Source organism: Cheilinus undulatus, linkage group 1, assembly GCF_018320785.1.
Source record: "Cheilinus undulatus linkage group 1, ASM1832078v1, whole genome shotgun sequence".
Lineage (NCBI taxonomy): Eukaryota > Metazoa > Chordata > Actinopteri > Labriformes > Labridae > Cheilinus > Cheilinus undulatus.
Window position 1 is genome coordinate 38410133 of NC_054865.1, and position 22661 is coordinate 38432793.

A 22661-nucleotide genomic window follows, 5' to 3' on the forward strand; every position below is an offset into this window, starting at 1 on the left:
ACTCTGTGGTGATCTGATCTAAGCTACTTGCTTTATTATCAGCAAGATGTATTATTGCCAGAGGTGGAAACACATCTATTGTACTCAAGCAAAAGTAAAGTTACTCTGGTTAAAACTTGCCCAAGTAAAAGTACTGATTTCCAAATATGCTCAGAAAGGTACAAGTATGTGAAAACACAACTCAATTACAGTAATCTGAGCAAATGTTATCAGTCACTTTCCACCTCTAGATGTTGCTTGATAGACCTCACTTATCTGTCCCATTACAGGTTCTCTGTATAGGTTGATTTTGTTTGAGTAGTTTCAAAGAAACTGTTTTATATTAAAGAGGAATGTGGTCACTTCCTTTGGTACTTGCCCTACTTAAGCAGTTTTAACCGTTATTAATGCCAGTCCTTATGCTGATGTTCATTTTCTTCAAGAGATATCAGTAGTAATTTTTCCCTTTTCATAACAAGCTCAAATCCTCACTGGAGCTTTAATTATAAATTTTCTTCTTGTTGCCGACTTTTGTTTTTGTTCAAAAACATAAAATTAAACAAAGGCAAAAATCTAGGTATTGCTTAATTGTATTTCTTTTTGTTTTGCTGTCTCTTTGGTGCACAGGTGATGACTCAGCGCATCAGTGGCAGTCCCAGGAAGCGCGGTCACGAGGATCTTCACCTTCAAAGCTGCGGTGCTTTGAGTTCATCCCCTTCCATGCGCCGTCCAAAACACCTCCAGCAAACAACCAGGGCCTCTACCAACCACCTGGACTCCCCATCTTCTGAACAAAGCCTTGAATGCAGAGAAACAATTCTCTGACCGCTCTCCCAACAAGGACTCGGATCAAACTTGAGGACATTTCACCATGTGGGTGTTGCAGCAAGGCTGTGCTGAGCAGCAGATGCTTGTAGAGTAATTAATAACTCAGCCAGTGTTGAAAGATCATTTGTTTTCAAAGTGTAACTGCAGCACAGGCAAACTGAAATGATCTCAAACTGTATTTCCTAGTGCCCTGTGAGACCGTGCCAAGTCATCAGCAGAAATGGTAGCAAACTCAGACTGAGCCTGCCAGTGTCTGTAGTGGCTTCTTTCTCATCACAAAAACAAAAGAATGTTTCTCCCTCAGGGGATCTTTTCTACTCAGTTTCATCTCTTAAAAACTAAAAAGAAACAAACACAGCTGATCTGTCACTGAAAGACAAAGGAGATTGTGTTATCAGTATTCCTCTTGTCCTCGTTGGAAGCAGAAAGAAATATGTTTTGTATGAAACTGTGAACTGAACTGACTGGGCATTGCAAGACATTGTTTGCAGACTTTGTGGAGCTGTTACTGATCGGTTGGTGAGTATTTTGTGGTGCCACTGGTGCAAGAACTTCACAGATGTGGATTATTTAACTTACCTCATTGTGTTACAATTCTTATCAGTGTTACAATAAAATATGAGTTTGTATGTCGTGGTTTATTCACTTATTCAACTATTGTTTCAGCATCAGACATGTTAACAGGAGGTACGATCCCAAACAGCTCAACCAAGGTTGACCAAATAACATTAAAAAATGGGAAATACAAAAGCCGAGCTATTATAACTTATGAATTGTGATCCCATAGCTCATAACTACAAAACTTAAGTTTTTTTTACTGCATTTCACAGCAGTGTTACAGTTAATAATAATGGTACCTGAACTAGCAACACTTGCAATGGATCCTAGCAGAACACTGAGCATTTCCTAAGCTGAGGTACAGTCAATGGGTCTAAAGAGCCTCAACGTAGTTATTACAGTAGCTGACATAGATTCATTCATACCTGGCATTGATTTGAGCATCTGCAAAACTAAAAAAAATTAAAGTTGCTTCCCATGATTTAGGGAGAAGTGTTGAAAAAAAGTATCACCATAGCTTGTTTCCAAACGTCAAACATTACAAGATTACATGCATTAACCCTCCGTTATCACTCTGGACATTTTTTGCCCAAAAGGGTGAATTTTTCTGGCTTTTTTTCTCATTTTGTCTGTGTTGTTGCAGATGGCATTTCAAATTCATGTTTTGAAGGACCTTTAGTTTTGTTCGCCCAAATTTACTCCCTTTAAAAGGCCATTTGTTGACAAAAATGTCCACTGTGAAAAATGTTAATTAAAAAGTTGTATAAAGAATATTTTCCTTATTTTTTATGAATTATTTTCATCAACAGAAGTCCTGTTCAAAACTACTAAATATGAAATTATTTTCAGGATTCCTTTAAATGCCAGTTTGAATACACTGTAGTTTTTTTTATGAAAAGCACAGAACATTATTGATTTTCTTAAAGAAAGAAGAAGAAATGTCAGGTGTCTGGGGGATTCTTTTTAAGCATAGTCCTGGATATGTCAAAGATTAGCAACAATATTGATCTTGATGCATTATTGGTTTTTGTGTAGTTTCAGATTTGAAATTCTGCCTCTTAGTAAGCCATTTGGGATGAAAATTTCCATCTTTGAAACCTGCTGTACAAATATTATAGTTTAATATTTTTCCACTTTTGTGGCTCAAATCTTTCAGTCAACCACAGACCTGATCAAAACTACCAAATATTTAATTCTTTTCATGATTTTAACCCTTGTTTGAATACATGCTGTCACTGTTGTTAGTTATTTACATTAGAAAATAAATTTCAGGTGGCATAGTCTGGGATATGCAAATATTAGCTACAATATTGACCTTGATGCATTATTGGGTTTTGTGAAGAGTCAGATTTGAAATTCTGCAGCCTAATAAGCCATTTTTGGGACAAAATATCCACTTTCGAAAGCTGCTATAAAAATATCACAGACTTTTTTTTTTTTTGCTTGCTTGCTTGGCTTAAATATTTTAATCAACTTCAGACCTGATTAAGACTACCAAATATTTCCGTATTTTCCAAATTTAAAAAATTATTGTAATGGGAGTAAATGGGACATATTTGTCCAATTAGACACTTATATTAGGGAGTAAAATATTTTGGACAGTACTTTAACAAATGCAGGTTCCCCCAGTCACTCACAAAAGGCAGCACAAAATATAAATTGGATTATCACTACACAGTGTCATTAATCGCTAATCAATCAAATCATGCCGTCTTTAGTGGTGAATCGGTTCACAGAAGCATTAACACACAAACAATAAAAACAGACACAATATTAACTGAGCCCAACCAATCTATGTCAGTGCTGCAGCGGCCCCGCCTGACACTACTAAAAAAAACTAATCATGGTTATCAAAGGCACCCATTTTTATTTGCGTTTTAATATATCTACATTAATTTATCAACAAAAGTACCAGGGTATTTTAAAGATACCCAAATATTGGGTGAAGGTAAGGACTAAAGTTTTGATATATATAGATGAAATAATACAACTTCAATTCTTCTCCCTTTTATCGGGACTCAACTACACTTTCAGTAATTCAAATGATATTTAAATCTGGACCTTAATCGCGAGTTTTGCCGTAAATTTTCTTCGGTTAAGACGTGTTTCCGGTCTTGGGCAGCCAACCTAAGACGATATTTCCTCGGATACATTTGATTGCCTTTATCGAGAGCCGATTTTTGTAGTTTCTGGCTTAATACGTAAATACGATTTTTACTATTACTAACACTAAAAGCGTTCTTACTACATAAGTGTCACTAGTTATGCCATGAACAGTCAAACACTAAGTTTTCCCGGTGTTGTTAAATAGTAATTTGGGACTTTTATTCTGAAATGTGTTTGGAATTCAATGTGATAAAGCGGAAGTGTCACGGACTGATTATCGCTAGCTTCTCAGGGCAGAAATCGTGTTAGAAGTCAGTGAATCGACCAGAGTGACACGGGCATGGGTTATCTATGCTTTATTTTTATTCTCCAGACCTAAGATTTTTAGGATACCATCCAGCTCCCACAAGAAAAGAGGGTGTTTTGTCATTTAGTGGAGCTCATTGATCTCCAACGATGCTAGCTTGTGCAGTGGTTAGCAGGGCAGCGGTAATGTTAATGGAAGCTAACATTAACGTCAGGTCTGGATCGAAAATCATCAGCGGTCGTGTTCAACGATGATTTCGTGATTAAGTGAACTCCAGACGTAAGTGCATTCAGTCTAGCTGGGCGTACCTGGAAAGCCTGATTAAATTTACTTGAAGGCTAATGTTTTAAAGCTAACTTGGCTGTGTGAATTGTATTTGCACCCCTCACTGCCACGGTGCCGTGTAGCTGTCCACGTCTCGTCTCGTCTGCTGTGTTAACGTTGCCAGCTGAGCTAGGCCACGTCCCTGCGGGCGTATTTCATCCAGCCTACTGACATTGGACGAGTCGCAAAGGAGGATGCCTAGTGTGCGGAAGGAGGAAGCAGAGTACACATCAAAAGAAACGTGAAAAGTCTTGAACATTCATGACTGTCAGTGGGAGTACTGTAGTGTTTGCCTTTCTGAACGGTTGCCGCATATACGCGGCATGTCACGTAGACGGATGTGTTGTACAGCGGGAGAATACTCTCACTGAGCTCTGGAGGTTGCGGTAACAACCTGAGGTAACATAGACTTTATTTTAGGAAATGGTTGGGTTTGGTGCAAACCGACGGGGAGGCCGCCTCCCGTCCTTCATCCTCATCTTCTTGATGGTGATCATCGCCATACTGTCTGTCAACTACTGGTCGGTGAACACCAAGCACAGGCACCTGCTCGATGAGCTGGCGGAGGTGCAGACGCAGGTGAAGCGCACGGACGCGGCGCGGAGCCGGCTGGAGAAGCGGAACTCGGAGCTGATGGTGCAGGTGGACACACACAGGAAGCAGATCGACCAGAAGGATGGAGACTACAGCGTCCTGGAGGGCAAGCTGCAGGCCAGGGAGGGTCTCATCAAAAAGTGTAACGATGAAAAGGTATACTTTTAACGTCAGACTGCATCAGTAAGGTTTAATCTTGATTTAATTATATTCCAGCAATTATGAGTAATGATAAAGTAGCATTTATACAAGCAGAAATGGGTGACCAATGTTGCAACATAGAGAAAAAAGCTTGAAAAACTTGGAGATAGTATATTAGTGTCAGCAGCTTTCAGCTCAGTCCTCTACTAGTTATGCATCTGTGCTTTTGGCACTATTGCTAATGTTCTAACGAAATATCTTCCCTGGGAAAGAAAACACTAGTTTGTGAATAAGTTGGCAGAGAAAGCTCAATAAACCTGTTAAGTAAATTCCATGCTACTGACATTGAGTGCCATTGACAAAACACATTGAAATCAATACATTTTGAAATGTGCTGGTTCCTAAATGGTGCCTGTATTGATACTTTTACGAAAAAAAGTTTTTAAAAAGTTGTCAGCTGAATAAAAGCTGTCTAGGTATCAAAAATGGGACAAAGATAAGATGCCAATAGAACTTATAAGTAAAGGAAAAAGGTCTAACTTCTTCACATTACGTCACAGGGATGCGCTGCTGTCACCAGGTAGTGAAATGAAGCACCAAAATCTGTCTTAAATTTGGTATGGTAGGTATCAGGTGTGTTGGTACTGGTACTATGTTGGTACAGGATTTTTATACCTATCCCTAATAACAGATGGGCCTTGTGCTAAAGTAGGAGATCTCCTTGTGGAGGAAGAATGGCCTTTAACTCAACTTTATTAACATTGAATAGGCAAAGCCATTGTAATTATCCATTTTGATTTATGCAACTCATCCTCATCTCAGCTCATATATCCTTCTTTAATATCCTCTAGTTGTAAATACTATCCTGTTATTTTGTCTCTATGCCTCCAAGCCACAACTATTATAGTTGAGGGAGAGCATACTTACTTTGATCTGCTATAATAAACTAAGACAAGAATATCCACAGTCATTCCACAAAGTACAGATATTTTAGTATGATATAAATCAGTCATTTCGCTTGAAGTCTTTGTTTTTAAATCAACATCTGCCCTTGTCTTATCCCCCAAAGATGATCTATGTAAAAGACATGACCACTTGTACAAGAACACAGTTGGCTTTATGCTAGTCATTTTTGATGCTCTTGTGATTTATTTTACAAGCACATTATACACTTTTGCGCAGGTTTTATGTATTCACCAAGTGTCCTTCTGCTCCAAAAGGCAACTCCAACCTCTTGTCCTTTGCAATAGATCAGTCAGTTCACTGTGTTGTATGTCCAGCTGCCCTGAGAGGCGTTCAGACAACAGATGGGAAGGAGGTTTTCCAGTCATTTGCATTTAGCTTTTCATGCCTGTTTCTCATTGATGGGCACACATTTGTTTAGATTAAATGTTAATCCTGAAGTCTGCAATGTCCATCCGGCAGCACTAAACATGGGGATGTTATACGTCAAGTCTCCAGTGTTTTTGACTTTATGCTTCACTGAGAGTGCTTTGAAGGAACACAAAACATTTATTTGGATAAAAGTGATCGCAGATGGATAAAGTCAGCCCTCAGCCTTTAGGGATATATTCCGTATGACTTTGCATTTGGGAACTTTTCTCCAGCTGACAATCACACACTTATACTTTGTTAAATCCCTTCTATGTGGCTAAATCAGATAATAGTTAAACAATGGCCCTGTTACAGCAAGCTTCTGTTTAGTTGCTTTTAATGTCTAAAACTACCCAAACTTTGTTCTCATTTGTCAATTGAATTTATCATTTTTGGCAAAAACAAATCCCTCTTCAAAGCTAAGTTGCTGCTGAGAAACTAGATGTAAGGACTGAGATAATTTCCTAGGTGTTGAGGTCTAAATGAAGTGCTGAAAAATGAGTTCTTAATAGTGTGCTAGGGATTTCTGTATCCGGTTCCGTATTTCCTTATGGAGACAGAGGTTTATCAGCAGCAGTCCCAAAGCTTTCCTTTGTCAACAGCCCAACCCTGTTTCAACAGACACATCCTACTTGAAGCAATGTGGCCTGCAATGCAGAGAAAATAGTGACAGTTGAGCTTTAACTGGCTTCCACGCAGTACAGCAAATATGCTGTTGTACCTTTGAGGTGCAAGAATGAATCATGGAAGCTTTTGGCTCTTCACACAGTTTTAACGGTGTGTTTTTGCCCTGTTTGGGGTGAAGCAGGTAACCACATGTGAGAAAGGGAGAGGATGTAGCTTTAAGATTCACACTGTTTCACACTGGCTTCCACCTTGGTTAATTATAGGTCGCTCATGATTACACATGATCACAATGGGTGCTAAGGGTCAGAGTTCCAGGAAAAGTTTTAGAAGAGTGTGTACTTAAATGCTTGTCCCCACCATTTAAATGATTTGCATGTTGCAGTCATTGTTTTGCTTAAAGCCAAATGCCACCCTTTCTGTGTGACTTTACCTGCCTGATCCCTGCTATTGTTCTCATGTTTGTTCAGCAATAATGCACTTCATTGAAAAAGGGTGCAAGCTTTTGCTGACTTATGGTACTTAAAGACTTTCCTCACTTCATCTTTGTGAAGGTTTTAGAGGCCAATTTAAAATAACATGAGTTGAAGTCCAAGGGTTCCTTCCTTTGCTGCCCCCTCACAGTATGCATACAGTGCGAGTTTTATTAAAACTCAAAGAGCAGCACACAATTTAATGTAATAACATCACAGAAAGAATCTGTCTGGGCTGCAGGTAGAGATTCAAGTTTCAGATCAGTCCTGTTTTATTAAATTGTGTTATAACATTCAGGGCTTTCTGTTTTCTTCTCTTTCAGTGTCATTGAAGTGCTTCCTTTAAGAAGACAATCTGCTGATGCAAACAATCTTAATCAGTGAAAATGATTGGGATACTTTCTTTTTTTGTAAATCCTAAACACTATTTCCCAGCAAAAACATCTTAATTCCTCTCTCTGGCTCTGACAGCCAGGAACTCATTGCTGTGCAGCAGTAACTAAATAAAATGTCAAACAGGGTGCCATCTGTTTGTGCTGTGAAGGCTTGTTACACAGACAAACAAGACAAACCTGTTCCCTCTGGGGAGAATGCTGTAGCTATCTGCTGATAAAAAAAAACCTGTTGCACAGTTTCGTCAAATCTAGTTTAACAGCGCAAGTGAAAAAGGACGTTTAATGAACTGTTTTTACACGTGGAAGAATCCATTCATATGTTGGTATATTTCATCTGATTAGATCTCCTTTACACATTTTATTTTTCTCTCTCTACACAGATGAAGCTGCAGGGAGACGTAGCAGCCCAGATGACAGAGATCCAAAGGCTGAAAGGTAGGACATTATCCATGTCCGGCCAGCAGAGGGAGCTGTAAAACAAAGTGTTAAAATCTCTCAACTGTTGTTTATTTAAAGGTACAGTGTGTAGAATTTGGCAGCATTTCGCCGAACAGAAACGGTGTAAATGGGATATAATGTTTATATATTTATGTGAAGTATGTTAAAATAAGTGCACAATCATCCCCTTTAAACTTTTGTTTTCTTTTTAAATTTACATTACTGCGGGTCGCCCTCACGGAGGCTGACATAACGAACCGCCATGTTGTCTACGGCATCGTTCTGGGGACAGAAAGAGTGAAACGCGATTTTTAAATACGAACCTGCTCACCGGTCCTGAAAGCTACCTGGAGGGCAGGTGAAGAAGAAGACTGACCTATAATCTATAAAAATAATGGTTACAAAAATGAATGAATAAACCCTCACCTCGTTACTGCTGTAAATGATGTCCAGCTCACGATCCTTTTTGGTCTTCACAGGCTCTCGTCGCTTAGTGATGTGACGTTTTGGTAACAGATCGGCTCATTCTAAAATCTGAATGCTAGATGTCGCTAAAATTCCAAATTCTACACAATGCACCTTTAACAAACAAGAAATCCATCTCTTAATTGTATTAATTTGCATATTTGTGTTGGTGCAACAGAACAGCTAAAGGATCTGAAGCAGGAGTTTATGAAACAAGAAGAGCAGATGAGGGAAGTGAAGAAAAACAGCACTAACCTGGAGAGAAAACTGGAGTATGAGAGGTTTGTAAAATCTTTACCACTTCTTGTCGGCCTCAGTGAATGTTCTTTGAGATTTCTGCACCTCAAAGAACAGTAGAATGATTTGTGAAAATTAGTTTTTCCTCTTCATAATCACAAGTATTTCAGTGTTTTTTAAAGCATTTTAACTATGTTCAGAGGATATAATGTGATTGGTTAACCCAGGGGTGTCAAACTCACAGCAGGGGCCAGATTCTTAATTTAGGTCTAACCTGAGAGCCTAATGGAGTCAACCTTTAACCGTACTCTGTCAACCTTATTTTCACCAGTAACGAATTATGGGGGAAGAACAACTTAGCACTGATGTTGATGATTTTGAGATTAAAAAAGTCAAAATGAAGTTTATAAAGGCTCAAAATCTGACATAAAAGTCAAACATTGTAGTTCAAAAGGTCAAAACATGGACTTAAAAGTCAAAGTAATGTTTTAGAAGGCAAACGTGATAAAGAAAGTTGAAATCATGAGGTTTAAAGGTCCAAATATGAGTTACTACATAAATCGTGACTCTAAAAGGCCAAATATAAATGAAATGAAAACAAATTATTTTCCCACATTCCTGTATTTTTATCTAATTATTTTCATTCAGGTTTTTATGACTTAAACAAGGAAAATTTAAATGATCAAGTTTAAATTTGCATTTTTATATTGGAGGAACACTGCAGATCTCATACTGGTGGGACAGTTACGATAAAAATATGATATGATCTTGCAGACCAGGTATAACTCTACAACGGGCTGGATTTGGCCCCCTGCCTTGACTTTGACACCCCTAGGTTATCCTAATCTCCTGTGTCCTTTATCAAAGTATAAAACTTCTATGATCTCTGTAAAGCCCAGTTCAGAGTAAAGATTTGCGACGAGTTGAAAGTAGGAACTGCTTGCAACAGCCCACCCTGCAACATTAGTTGTAGTTTACACTGCTGCAACTGAGGGAGATGATGTATTGTTTACATTAAAATTTAATCACATTAAAAATGATTTATTTCTCAAGTAGCCATGCAATAAATCTGACTTCAGGACAGTGCTGCACGGTCACGATTTTTTCTGTATTTTTACTGGCATGATAATTTTTAACATTTGGCTGTATAGTAACTGCATAATAGTGAGTCATCACTAATTCCCCTTTGCCATCACATGTCCATCATCATAGTGTGGAACTCCCTACTTAGATGTACAGCTAGAGCTGGGCATACGGTGTGTGAATTTAATCAGATTCAGACGTGAATTTTGAGTCACAAAAATTGGCTCTGAAGTCACACTGACTGTCAGTTGGATTGTGTGTCGTTTGTCGTGCAGCGTAAGACAGCCGACTACAGCCTGACCAGCTGCTCCCAAGTGATTGGATGGATTTGTGACACGTCTGACATTTTGATTGTACAACTGCTCCCACTCCCATGGTGAGAGCAGAGCCACAAGCAGAATCCTCAACTTTGAGGCATTTGTTTCCTTTGTTAACTTTTAGACAGACAGAGAGAGAAAGAAGGATATGAATAGATACAACTTCAACCTCTGTATATCGGATGCTCTCAAAGTAAACTGTAGATTTTTGTCAAAGTCTGTCCCGACTTCACTTGCACAGTGTGTGCACTCAGGTCTTGCACAACCATTGGGTTGCAAAAATTGGTCCAATGAAGTGGTCAGTGTGTGTATTTACAAATGATGAAGTTATTATTATCTGCAGGTAATAGGTAAGTGGTTAAGCTCTGTAATAAAAGTCAGAAGTAAAACACAATTTCAACTGTGCCTCTCTGATGTCCCCTAAATCCTTCTCTTAGACAAATTTGATGCTCAGCCAAGCTGTTCTGGGCTCTTGTCCTCTCTGCTGTAAGGGCTACATAAGAAGCATAGGACATGAAAGGAGTCGGTGCACACCCTACTGAATAGAACACAGATATCATGTCCAAGTAAAACCAAGTCATACTCCCTGCACTTTTTTTAGAGAAAATACAAATGTTAATATCGACATCAATTGGCCAGCTTTTGGCTGATTAACAGTTATTTTTAGTAGGCTATAATGGACCGATTAAATCAGCTGTCAGATTAATTGGTTGGGCCCTAATTATAATCAGTTCAATTGCACAGGATTAGCCAAAATTACACCAGGACTGTTAGAAAGTTGGGTGGAAATCACACAGTGTATGTCTGGCTAAATGGATGGGACAGAAATGTTTAACAGAGGCTACAGTCCTCAACTCACAGGTTGCAGGATTAAACTCTGGTCCTGGCGCTGTTTGGTGCATGTCTTCCCCGCACTCTCTCGCCATACTTCCTGTTTCTTTTTAGCTATCCTATCAAATAAAGGCAAAAGCCCCAGCATGGTTCCAATTTTTGCAATATCCAAAAGGCTGCTATCTGCAAATTGAGAAACTGAATCACAAGAAACACCATCAACTGACATCAGCTCAGTCCACACAGCTGCAGCTGTTGCCAGCAACAATCTTAAATGGCCTTGTTGCATTGCAGATCTTTGAACTGAGCTGGGCTTCATTCTTGGTTGCATTTGATGTTGCAAGGTTTTTTTTTTGTTTTGGAATAGATTAAGGGCCTGTGTGAACAACTGCTGTATTAAGCACTGACAGCACACATTTTCAATTCAAAACCAGTGTAGTCCAAAGTTTTCAGTGCTCAGTGTTCTTAGTGCAAAAATATCATCAACATTAGCTGCTCAGAATGGTATTGAGATTTTCAATGTTACTTCTCTCTTAGCAGCCAATCAAAATCAAGAAGAGCCAGGATTACTTATACCTGTATTTTAAACAGTAATGGTGGAGAAGACACCAATCCGACTCATATTCTTGAAGGTAAAATTTCCATGTTTACAGTTGCAAATGAAAGGACGGGATTGCTATATATTGTTTGCATCTTTTCTTTGTGATTCTTTTCTTCAATAAAACCAACTGCAATAAGCGTTTTAAAATGTGGATGACGCTACGGCTTAGACGAAGGAAAACAGAAGTTGGCTTTGTAAGCACTAATAAGCACCTCTGAGAAGCACTTTGAAAATTAAGTTCTGAAAACTGCCAGCACAAAAAGCGCTGCCCAGGGACATAGGTACACTGTTCATTTAAAAACATGTCAGATTTTGTTGTATTATTTTCCTGTTTATAACAATTAGTTTTCTAGTGTAGAGAAATAAATAAGAGGGATTATTTAGTTAAAATTACGGGTTATATGTGTTATCTAGTTTACAGTGTGGGCGTCAGATTGCACAACTGAAGGACGAGTATGAAGAAACAAAAAAGGCCCTGGAGATAGAAGCATCAAAGCTCAGACAGGTAAGTATCTACAGCATCAATCAAACCAGACAGTGATTATCCTCATGTCTCTTTATGTAGTCATTCCCTTGGCTGGGCATTTATTACCTTCAGAAGTTTCATGAATGTCTGATTTAACAGCCAGGATAATTTTATCCCTTTTTTCTTTTCCTTCTACAGCACTTCTACTCATTTAACACAGATCATCTTATCTTTCTGCTTACTTTTCTCTCACCTTTGACAATTTTTCAGGGTGCATTGGACCACCACAAGGTTGTAGCAGCAGGTAGACATGCAGAAGGAGCACTTGGTGGGGATGTGGTGGGAGAGCGCCATACAGTGGCCAATCGCCGACATGACAGTCAAGATTTAAAAGGTACAGTATCGGGGAGCTTGTCTTCCAAAGCTAAAACTCTCCTGACTGTTTTTCCTTTTGTTCCTGTTTGATGTCATGTTCAGTGTATTACTGGAGTAGGTTTTTTGTGTTTGTTGTTCCTGTTGATTTATTTATGTAAGAAGAGTTTCTTTTAAATAAGCTCTCTAATGTTATGCTTTGTTACAGATGACATGGGTAAGCCTGGCAGTGACGCTGGCATGCCCGGTATTGAAGATAGCGAGGTGGGAAAAGTCGAGGATGTGCAGTTTGGTAAGCAATAAAATGAAATTTTCTTGACCTGCTTTACATTGGCAACCACAGTAATTTAATAAGTAAGTTTTGTGCAAAACATATGCATTTGTTCTTATGTCAAAAGAATAGGACGCAGAGAGGGATCAACTGAACAGTAAAGGTTTTCCTAGTGGCAGTGTATGGGTGAACAAGATTTAGAATATGGACACATTTTGGGGCTCTGAACAGTCAAGGAAGAAAACTAATATATCAGTTTAACAATAAAAAGGTTTGTGTTTAAAACTGGGACTGTGTATGTAAGATTAAGGTGGAGATGATATTATTTATATTTATATAGTTTATATTGGTTAAAAAAAGATACCAGGGCTAATGCTCAGTAGAAGATTGTTTATGGTAAGATCCACCAGCAGTAGAATGCTCATTGACCACAAGATAATGTATTTTATTTTGATGAGCACTTCGAATTTTCTTCTACAGTATGAGTAAAAGTAAATGATATTGATTGACCACGGCAACAAAAATGCAAGTCCTGGAAGAAGTGGGTGGAACTAGCAAAAGTGTGAGGGTTTCCCTAGTGGAGCAAGGTTTTTCATCACTCCTCACTCCAAATGTTACCAATGTATTTGTGCAACTTAGAGTGTGCTCTCTGTCTTTTGATTGAAAATCTGACTGAGGGCCGTTAAGTTTCAGTGCTACCTGAAACTAATAATAAAATAGTAGAGTTTTATCATTTTAAAGCAGAGCTGTCAAAATAACCTTTTGATTAACTAATAAAAAATTACAGAAATAGCCTGTTAGTACTCTCTTACCTGCTCTTGCAAGAATCCTGGTTGTGCCAAACTTCTTCCATTTGAGAATTATGGAGGCCACTGGGCTCTTGGGAAACTTCAGTGCAGCAGATTGTTTTGTAGCCTTCCCCAGATCTGTGTCTTGCAACAATCCTGTCTTTGCAGATAGTTCCTTTGACCTCATGTCTTGGTTTTTGCTCTGATATGTATTGTCAGCTATGAGGCCTTCTATAGAGAGGTGTGTGCCTTTCCAGATCATGTCCTATCAGTTTTATTTACCATAGACTCCAGTCAGGGTGCAGAAACTTCTCAGACAAGATCCAGAGAAATGGGAGGAACCTGAGCTAAATTCAAGTGTTTTGCAAAGGGTCTGAATACTTAAGTCAATGTGATATTTCAGTTTTTTCTTTTTATAAATTTGCAAAAAATTCTGAATATCCGTTTTCACTTTTTAATGATGGGGTTCTGAGTTTAAATTAAAGAAAAAGAATGCATTTTTTGACTGTAGCATCAAGCTGCAACATATAATTGAAAAAAGTGAAGGGGGTCTGAATACTTTCTGAATGGGCTGTATATATAACCAACTTTAACACTAAATCAACTTGTAATGCAATTATTCCCATGCAATTGAAATTAAATAATTACAAAGCCTGTAATTAATGACTTTTTTTAATAACACCTTAATTCTGAACATGTATTTAGGCATATAGAAAGTTTTGACAACCTTATTTTATGTACCTTATTTTGCTGGTGTTAGTTTGCAATTTTTTATGATTAAAAAAAAAAAAGAGGAAGAAATTGCCCAATCAGGGTTTCAATGCCTTATATTTTTGTACCCATGGAATCAAACAAGTTTCAGTATCATTTATGTTTTTTTTTTACATGAATCACATTGAAGTTTTGATTTTGATATTGTCACAACTATTTGTTTAAAAAGTAATAAGATATATATTGTTTATAGCCATTCAACAACAATGATGTTGTTAATGAGAGAGGATTTTTAGTCCACATCACCCAGCCCTACCTGAAACCAGAAATGGAAAAATAAACCTAATAACAGGTTACACATATTACTGAGGCAAAGATGTCTCTCTGTCCTGACTTTGACAACCGGCTCTATCCATCTCCAGCTTTGAAGAAACCAGCCATCACTATAAAGCATGACACTGAAGTGGCTCTAAGGCCTGGTGCTGGACAGAGAGTCGGGGCAGCTGATGGCCCTGGTGGCCAGGCTCTAGCCTTGGATCAGCCTAAGCTCCAGGACAGAGCAGAGGCTCAAGCGGCAGCACAAGGCATCTTGAAACAGGCTGACAAACCGATAGTGTTTGAAGAGGACAACAAGGCGGGTATCAAGGCAGACGAGCTGGGAGAACAGCAAAGACAACTACAAGGTAAAACATGAACTATTCCAATGAACTCAGACTCCATGTAAAGGAAGGTTTACATTGTCACTTTAATGTTTTCTATGATATTTCTTGCATCAAATCTATAATAAACTGAAGCTGGGAACAATAATTGTTAGTGATCTTTTCAGGATTTTTGTGAGTTTAATTTTTCATAGCTCAGTTACACATATCAAACCTCAGCTACACATAAATGTAGCTACTTGACCACACAATGCCTTATGATTATGTGATTTTATCAAGGCATTTATTTGACACTGATTATTAGGTGATCATGATGTTAGTCAGGAATTCGATCATGTCTGAGGTAGAACAATGAGCAGTCTGTGCTAATTTTAAAAATGGATTTCTGTCTTGAACAAACACAACAAAACCTTTTTCTTTTCCTCAGTTCCTGATCGTGTGAAGGGTAACGGAGAACATTTAAAGGCGATCCCTCTGCCTCCAAACCCTGCACAGGTGCCCAACCCCATCCAGCCTCACGATGCCAAAGAACAAGCTCCAGCAGAGCCAGTTCACCACCGCCAAAGTGAGCATTCACACCACACTTTGTAAAAGAGGGCTCTGACCTAATCACTGGATGTTTTCATTAACCTGAAGATTTGGGTTGACTTAGAATTGCAGTTACTCTTGGTAGCTTTGCCTTTGTGCTAAGCTGCTGCCCCCCCGTTTGGGTTTTTCTGATTGCTAACAGGTTACCCTCCTTCTCAAACAGTGTCTTAAAAGTTACAACAAACTGAGTATTTGTTTGAATGCAAGTCATGTCTTTAATGGAGCAGTGTGAGGGAGCAGAGAGAGGGCTCAGTTGCAGAGCAGAGGAGACAAATGATGCTCACCTTCCTCCCAGATGATCCTGTCCTGCTGCCTGGCTTCTGCTCTTCTCAACTGCCCCCCTCTCCCAATTCTCTGTTTTTATATGCACTGTTCTTTCATCTCTCTTACAAACATGCCTCATTCTCTGCAGTTCTGCAGCTTAAAGCACCCTCTGTATTCTGTTTATGTCTTGAATTTGTTTTTCATCAAATCTTCCTCTTCTGGTCTCTTTATATTCGCATCACATTATGGCAAATTAACACCCGACACACACCAGATGTCTCATTTTTGGCTGCATCTGGTGCTCACCAGACACTAGCGGCCCAAAAACACAGCATGCCTCAGTGCATCTCTAGTCCCCACCCAGCCCTGTTCTGATCAAGAGCGCAGTTTCCAATCTGTGTGAGGCAAGAGAGGAACATTAACTGTCCCAGATGCATTTGTGATAGAGACTTAAAAGCTGCTATAGATCAGAGTAAAAACACTGTTAGTGTCTAGTTAATGTTAAAGGGATAGTTTCTTTTAGTGGGGTTGGGCTCTGTGACTGGTTTGCAGAGGTGGAAAAAGAAGTAAAAGTACTGGTCTATAAATCTTCTCAAGTAAAAGTAAAAAGTATCTAATTTAAAGTTAACTTTTAGAACCGAATACTAAGCAGCTACTGAGGAGTAAGAACAACAAAAGAATAGATCTCAACCAGGTTGTTCAGGTGAAGTCACACCTCTGTAACTAAGTAGTGTACAGCGAAATGGACATTGTTGATTAAACTCGTACAGAGTTTATTTTAACACTTTAAAAGTGTCTTTATTGGTCCACACTACACTTCAATCTACACTTTTGAAAGTGTTAAATATTTTACAGTCTGACAGAGCTGCTAATACTAATTTACCATGCATCCTTTAGGAGCACCTAAAGGAAATGCTAACCCCGCTGATAACTTCACTCATGGTGCAAATGTGTCTGACAACAAAAAACAACAAGAAGAATGGAGTTAAAATGACACTAAGGGAGTAAAGATCAACCCTGAGATGTCAACACTCCAGTTTTTGTTGTGTAGATCAGCTTTTTTGTGCTGTGATGTGAAATTATTCCCTCTCTATATGCTGCTGTGTAGTCAGCAGAAGTGGAAAGACTACACGAGTATTGCGTTCCACTAGAGGTACAGTAAGTCTCATTAAAACTTACTTAAGCAGAAGTAAAAGTACCAATTTCAAACTGTACACAGAAAAGTATGTGTTCCCTAAAAACTACTCAATTAGTTATATAAATAAATGTAATTGGTTACCCCCCCCCTTGCCAGTCTGTCCCTTAATTAGCCTTGTTGAGCAGCATCCTCTGTGACTTAAACACTTACTGCAGACAGATGCAGCATACAAAGCCACTACAAAACTTGACTGCCCTTTTAACATTATACTGTAGATATGAGGCTTCATTTGTAAATATATACATGCAAGTATAATGTAGTTTTAAGCCTCTATTAGGGCTGCCAACATCCGTGCATTAGTTTCTATTAATCAAGGTCCAAAATCAGTGCATTCATTGTTTTAGTCAAGATTAGTCACATGCTTTAGAGTCACTTTGAGCAGACTTTGGTTGAGCCACTGCAGCACCTTCCAGCAACCACAGTCATGTTAAACTAGTACACCACTGCTCCTCAGTGTTTCAATTCACTTTAAAAACCTCACAGGGAGATCAGTCAAAAGTCATCTGCACCTTGTATAATCAAATATTTTACTTTTAATCCATAATTTCCTTTTCAGTAAGTTCATGTCATAATTTTTGATCTCCCGCAAAATTCCTTACTTTCTTTAAAAATAGAAAAGCAAAATAGTGGGATTTCAAAAAAAGAAAAAAAGGAAAATAATTCCATCAACAACATACATTCTGAGATCAATCATAAAAAATGTAAACATTTGTCAGCCCCAAATATTTTAGCTATTTTTACTGATGGACAAGATTAGAAACTTTTGATTTAGACATTGTGACCTTTCCTATTCAGTTAAAACATCAGAGTTCTGTGGCTGCCTCTTACAACATACCTGTCAACTTCTTCTTTACTGTTAGAGCAGGTAAATGAATAAAATCAGGGTAAAATAACCATATTTTATGGCATATTTATATCCACAACATAAAGGAAAAGGACCATTATTCTGTTTTTTAAACTTCATAAATGTTCATGCACATCAACTATTAGTTTTGAACTCCTTAAACAACTTGTATTTTCTTCCAGCATTTGAAATATAACTGGTTATGTCAGACATACCTCTTTATCTAAAACCTCTCCTATGTCTATAATGCCGTTTTAACATAAGCAGTCACAGTATTTATAGAGTTCTTAATAGCAGTCCAGTTAAATCAACTCTTTTCACACAATCCATTAAAACTGAACCTCATAATGGATTTACAGCAGACCTATTGTGTCTTATGATTGGTTTGTGCAGATGATTAAACCTATAACTCAGTCAGCACTCAGTGCTTTCTTTACTGTAAAGAGTTGCTCATTACCAGGGAATATCTGTTTTCACCTCACTTTGCTTTAAGTCCATGATTGACTTTCTATTACTTGTCAGAAACACTGGTCTTCTTCTGACACAGACCGCAGACAAATTTATTGGGTTTTTACACATTTAAGTACAACAGTACTAATGTATATGACAACAAGAGTTACTGTGAAAAAGAGGAGACCCCCCCCCCAGCAGTCCTTGGATCTGCAATGAAAGCAAATTAAACAAAAAATTAACAAAACTTTAAAAAAGGAATACTAATAAAAGTGAATCCCCTCATCTTTTATGCCACTCTTCACATTTGATCACTCTTTCCTTCTTTCATCCATTATGCTGTATTTCAACCATTCCTCTCATCTCCCTACAACTGCCTTCGCTTCCCTCCCTTCCTGATGAGGCCCTTCTCTGCCTCCTGCAGGCCGGTTCTTTGATGAGAACGAGTCCCCAGTAGATCCGCAACACGGCTCTAAGCTGGCGGACTACAATGGGGACGATGGGAACGTGGGTGAGTATGAGGCCGACAAGCAGGCCGAGCTGGCCTACAATGAGGAAGAGGATGGTGATGGTGGGGAGGAAGACGTTCAAGGTGAGCCAGGCCGGGGGACTGGACTGCCTGTCCAGATGTGTATCCACCATTCCTCCCCTTGCTCCCCCCTCCACCCTCTGACCTGCTGACCCTCCCCCTTCCTGCATTTGTCCAGACAGTTAGAGTAGCTCACAGCACCCTGAGTTTGGTCCTTGAATCCTTCAAAATCACAGACGGGTCACAAATGAACCCTCTGGGTTAAAGCAGGATTGTCCTACATGGAGTTCTGCCTGAACTGTGTCAGCCCTGTTTTAATGCACTGACACAGTTAAAAAATCATGGCATGAACTTGATCTAGGAACTTATGGTTCTGTGAGAGTAATACCGTTGCCATGTAGTGTTGTCTCTGTTGCCTGTGCTTCACCACCTGTCTGTGCCCACCAAACCTCTGACCCACATCCAGACCAGTAGACAAATATAGCTCACCGTGTTTGTGAATGTGTCTGTTCTCTTTGAATTATTGAAACGCATGCCTATTTTTGAATAGTTTCCTCCTTCGTTACAGTTTAGAATTTGACCATTTTTTGAAGACAAAACATCTGGAGTTTTATATATTTGCTCGTATCCATATTAAACCACACTGCTTTCTCATACTAGTAAAACTACATACACAGACTCATTCAATCCAGTCCAACAACAGCTCTACCTTTATGAAGCGCTTTCATTTCCTGTTTTAGTCGACATCTTTACAATGGTGATAACTCTTTATTTATTACTGACATCATACTGGGTGGTTTTTGTGTAGTGGCGTTCATTGTACTGAAAGGCATGTAGTCCCTGTTCATTCACAAGGACAACATTATTAGACCCCTATAAAAATTTCTTTTTCCCATGTAGTTCCCAAGTGCTCGAATACAAAGCAAAGAAATTTTAACATGAGTTTTCCAAACATCCTAGTTTTATTTTGAATGTTTACATTATTTTACTTTGCACACAGAAACAAAATTATTTCACACAAATAAATATATATACCAGAGTCAAAATGATTAGCCCCCTTTAGAACTGACCTTTTAGTCCAGCCATAGCACAAACCACTGTTTTTCAGTGACGTGCTTAAACTTTGTAATACTCAGGGCTTGTAAAATCAAGTTAAAACTCAGGGTTATTTCCCAATTTACACACAGCATAAAATCTTCAGTAAGGGTTTGAGCTGTCACTGGGAAAATATCATGGCAAAAACAAAAGAAACCATTTTAGACTTGAGAAAAAGAATTGTTGATGCTTGCAAAACAGGAGGATCTACAAAGTTATCACAGCGTATCCAAGTGTCAAGAACTAGAGCGAGAAGCATCATAAGATAAAATCAGAGAGACGCACACTGTTGAACAACCAGGCAGGGGTAGAATGAGAAAGATTTCAAAGACTCCGTAAAGAAAACCAGTGAGAGATGTGTCCAAAGACCTCAGCACAACTGCCAAGACACTAGGTTGCAGGGAAAAATTCTTCTTCAAGCCAGACTGAAGTATGTTAAGGACAACCTGGAAGCATTTCCTTTCGTCAAATAAGATGAAACTAGACTTCTTAGACCACAGAGACGCTGCTTAATTTTGGAGAAAGAAAGGAGGCATATAACCCAAAAACACCCACAGTTAAACATGGTGGTTGGAGTATTATGCTGTGGGGATGCTTTAGTGCATCTGGAAATGGGAATCTAGTAAAAGGTTAAGGAATCATGAAAAAAGAGGAATATGTGGAGATTTTTAAAGAAACTCTCAAGCAGTCAGCAGCAAAACTGGGTCTGGGTCCGTCAATTTGTCTTCCAGCACGACTACGACCCAAAACATTTGTGGCCCCTGGTGAAGAACTACCTTCAGTAGACAAAAGTGAACGTTATTGACTGGCCTGCACAAAGCAATGACTTAAATCCCATTGAAAATCTGAGGGGCAAACTGTAAACCAGGGTCCATGCCAGAAGACCATCAAATCTGGAGGACCTTGAGAGATTGGCTGAAGAAGAATGGGCTGGGATTCCTCAGGAGGCGTGTCTGAGACTTTTTTAAAACTACAACAATGACTGCAGGCTATTATCCAGGAGAAAAAGACATAACTGACTATTAGCATCAGGGGGGCTAATAATTTCATCTCCATCTGTAAATGAGAAAAAATATCTTGAACTTTTTCCAATGTAATGTGCATCAGTACACCACCACTACCCACCACAACTTTAATAATAAATATAAGTACAATCATAAATTTTCAGATCATGTCAATAAAAACTAAAAATGCATAAGCTTCATAAAAGTAGAATTTATGGTCAAAACGCTGTACTGAATTGGATTACATTGCATACGAGCTTATGATTGTATATTTTCAGTCATAATAGTAAAGTATCTAGAGTATCCCTGTGAGCTTTATTTTATATGTTAGACAGCATTTTGTGTACAGTAGAATGACTTAAGAGGAAGCTCGTGCAGTTTGATTGAGGAATTTTAATTGCTAAATTTGAAACCCTGCTTACACAAGAGGAGCAAGAAAACCTTTCAAAGTTGAAAGTTTAACAGATTACTCATAACACATTAAATCAATCAGGGAAATCATCATGATGTGGCTTACTGTGCTATTTTGATTTTTTTATTGTATTGATTTTCCCTGTAACTGATTTGACTGAAATTAAAGAAACATGTTCAGCTGTAAAATCTACATCAAGAAAAATGCATTTTCTCATGTAATAAAGAAGAAGTCAAGAATTTTTAAAGTGTAGTGTCTGTTAAACAATTTCTGAAGATACTGTTGCTTTTGTTCCAGATGATGATGGAGACATGCAAGGAGACCGGGCTGTGGATTACGGGAAACGACATCAAGCCATTGACATTCTTTGAATGGAAACTCCTGCAGCCCTATCTCATTGAAAAATACTCAAACCTTCCTCAATTGTCAAGGTCATTCTTGATGAAACAGTTTGAACATCAGTATGTTTAAGACATTTATAGGGTGCATCCTCAATGTCATGGACTATTTTGAAAACAGACATTGCAACTTATGACTTCTGAATTACATAATGCGAAGTAAAAAAAAAAAATCATGGGTTGTCTTTAGCTGCTGTTAATTTGCTAATGGTTTTAATTTATGACAGTAGAGGTGATATCCTATAGAATGACTGTTCAGTTTTGTAATTTGATAACTGCGTCAGATCATAATGGAGGGATTTTAAAGAGCCCCGGTGACTCACATTTCAACTTCAAGGTCAGACTTTTGGTTTTGCTTCTTTTCTTTTCAGGTTTCTTAATATAGACATCGGCTGAGGTGATTGTCAAAGAGACTGCCTTTCTAACAAACTTTTGGGACTCTTACATGGGAAGATTTTTTTAAGGAAGGGGATGCATTACAAATGCCAAGGACTATGTGTAGGCCTATTAAATCAATTTTCTTTTCTTTCTGACAGACACTCCAAAGTGCTCCTCATTCTTTTTTTTTTTTTTCCTAATGATGCCATTGCATGTATTTGAACCTTTATTAATCAAACTGAGCAAAATACTGAAGCTTAAGCAATACTTACAGCAATGTTAGTGTCCTCTACAATGTGCAAAAATTAACTGAGCACATAAGGAACTGACTGACTGACTGTACACATGCTTCCGTCAATGAGGTCTCTTGTACATAATGTAGTTGAAATGTTACCATTTGTACTGAGGAAATCTAATTCTTCACCTTTTGGGGGGATCCTTAAACCTGAAATCAGTTCTGTTTGTGCAGCCAGGAAAATTGTTTTTCTTATGGAAAAGCACATTGAATGTAATTTAATTTTATTAAAGGTGATGCTTCATGTTATGTCTCAGTTGTGAT

At 38.4% G+C, this 22661-nt stretch overlaps 2 protein-coding genes across 8 annotated transcripts in view; both read left to right on the forward strand.

Annotated features, from left to right (window-relative positions):
- The window catches only part of fam189a1 (family with sequence similarity 189 member A1), a 162675-nt gene extending 161307 nt beyond the window's left edge, over window positions 1–1368 (forward strand). For all 6 annotated transcript variants that reach the window (XM_041806165.1, XM_041806089.1, XM_041806211.1 and 3 more), the window contains one exon: window positions 607–1368. In XM_041806165.1, the coding sequence (XP_041662099.1) occupies window positions 607–804 (198 nt within the window). In that variant the 3' untranslated portion in view covers window positions 805–1368. The remainder of the gene's footprint in view (window positions 1–606) is intronic.
- A 2403-nt stretch (window positions 1369–3771) lies between these two features.
- golm2 (golgi membrane protein 2) lies at window positions 3772–22641 on the forward strand. Of its 2 annotated transcripts, XM_041794468.1 has the most exons (10): window positions 3772–4852; window positions 8084–8138; window positions 8785–8887; window positions 12090–12180; window positions 12412–12535; window positions 12722–12805; window positions 14706–14966; window positions 15370–15507; window positions 18711–18878; window positions 21624–22641. In XM_041794468.1, the coding sequence occupies exons 1-10, from the start codon at window positions 4526–4528 to the stop codon at window positions 21695–21697; spliced, it is 1425 nt and encodes a 474-aa protein (XP_041650402.1). In that variant the 5' UTR covers window positions 3772–4525; the 3' UTR covers window positions 21698–22641. The 2 variants fall into 2 exon arrangements, with proteins under 2 accessions (XP_041650402.1, XP_041650409.1); XM_041794475.1 differs by lacking the exon at window positions 18711–18878.
- Window positions 22642–22661: the final 20 nt, after the last annotated feature.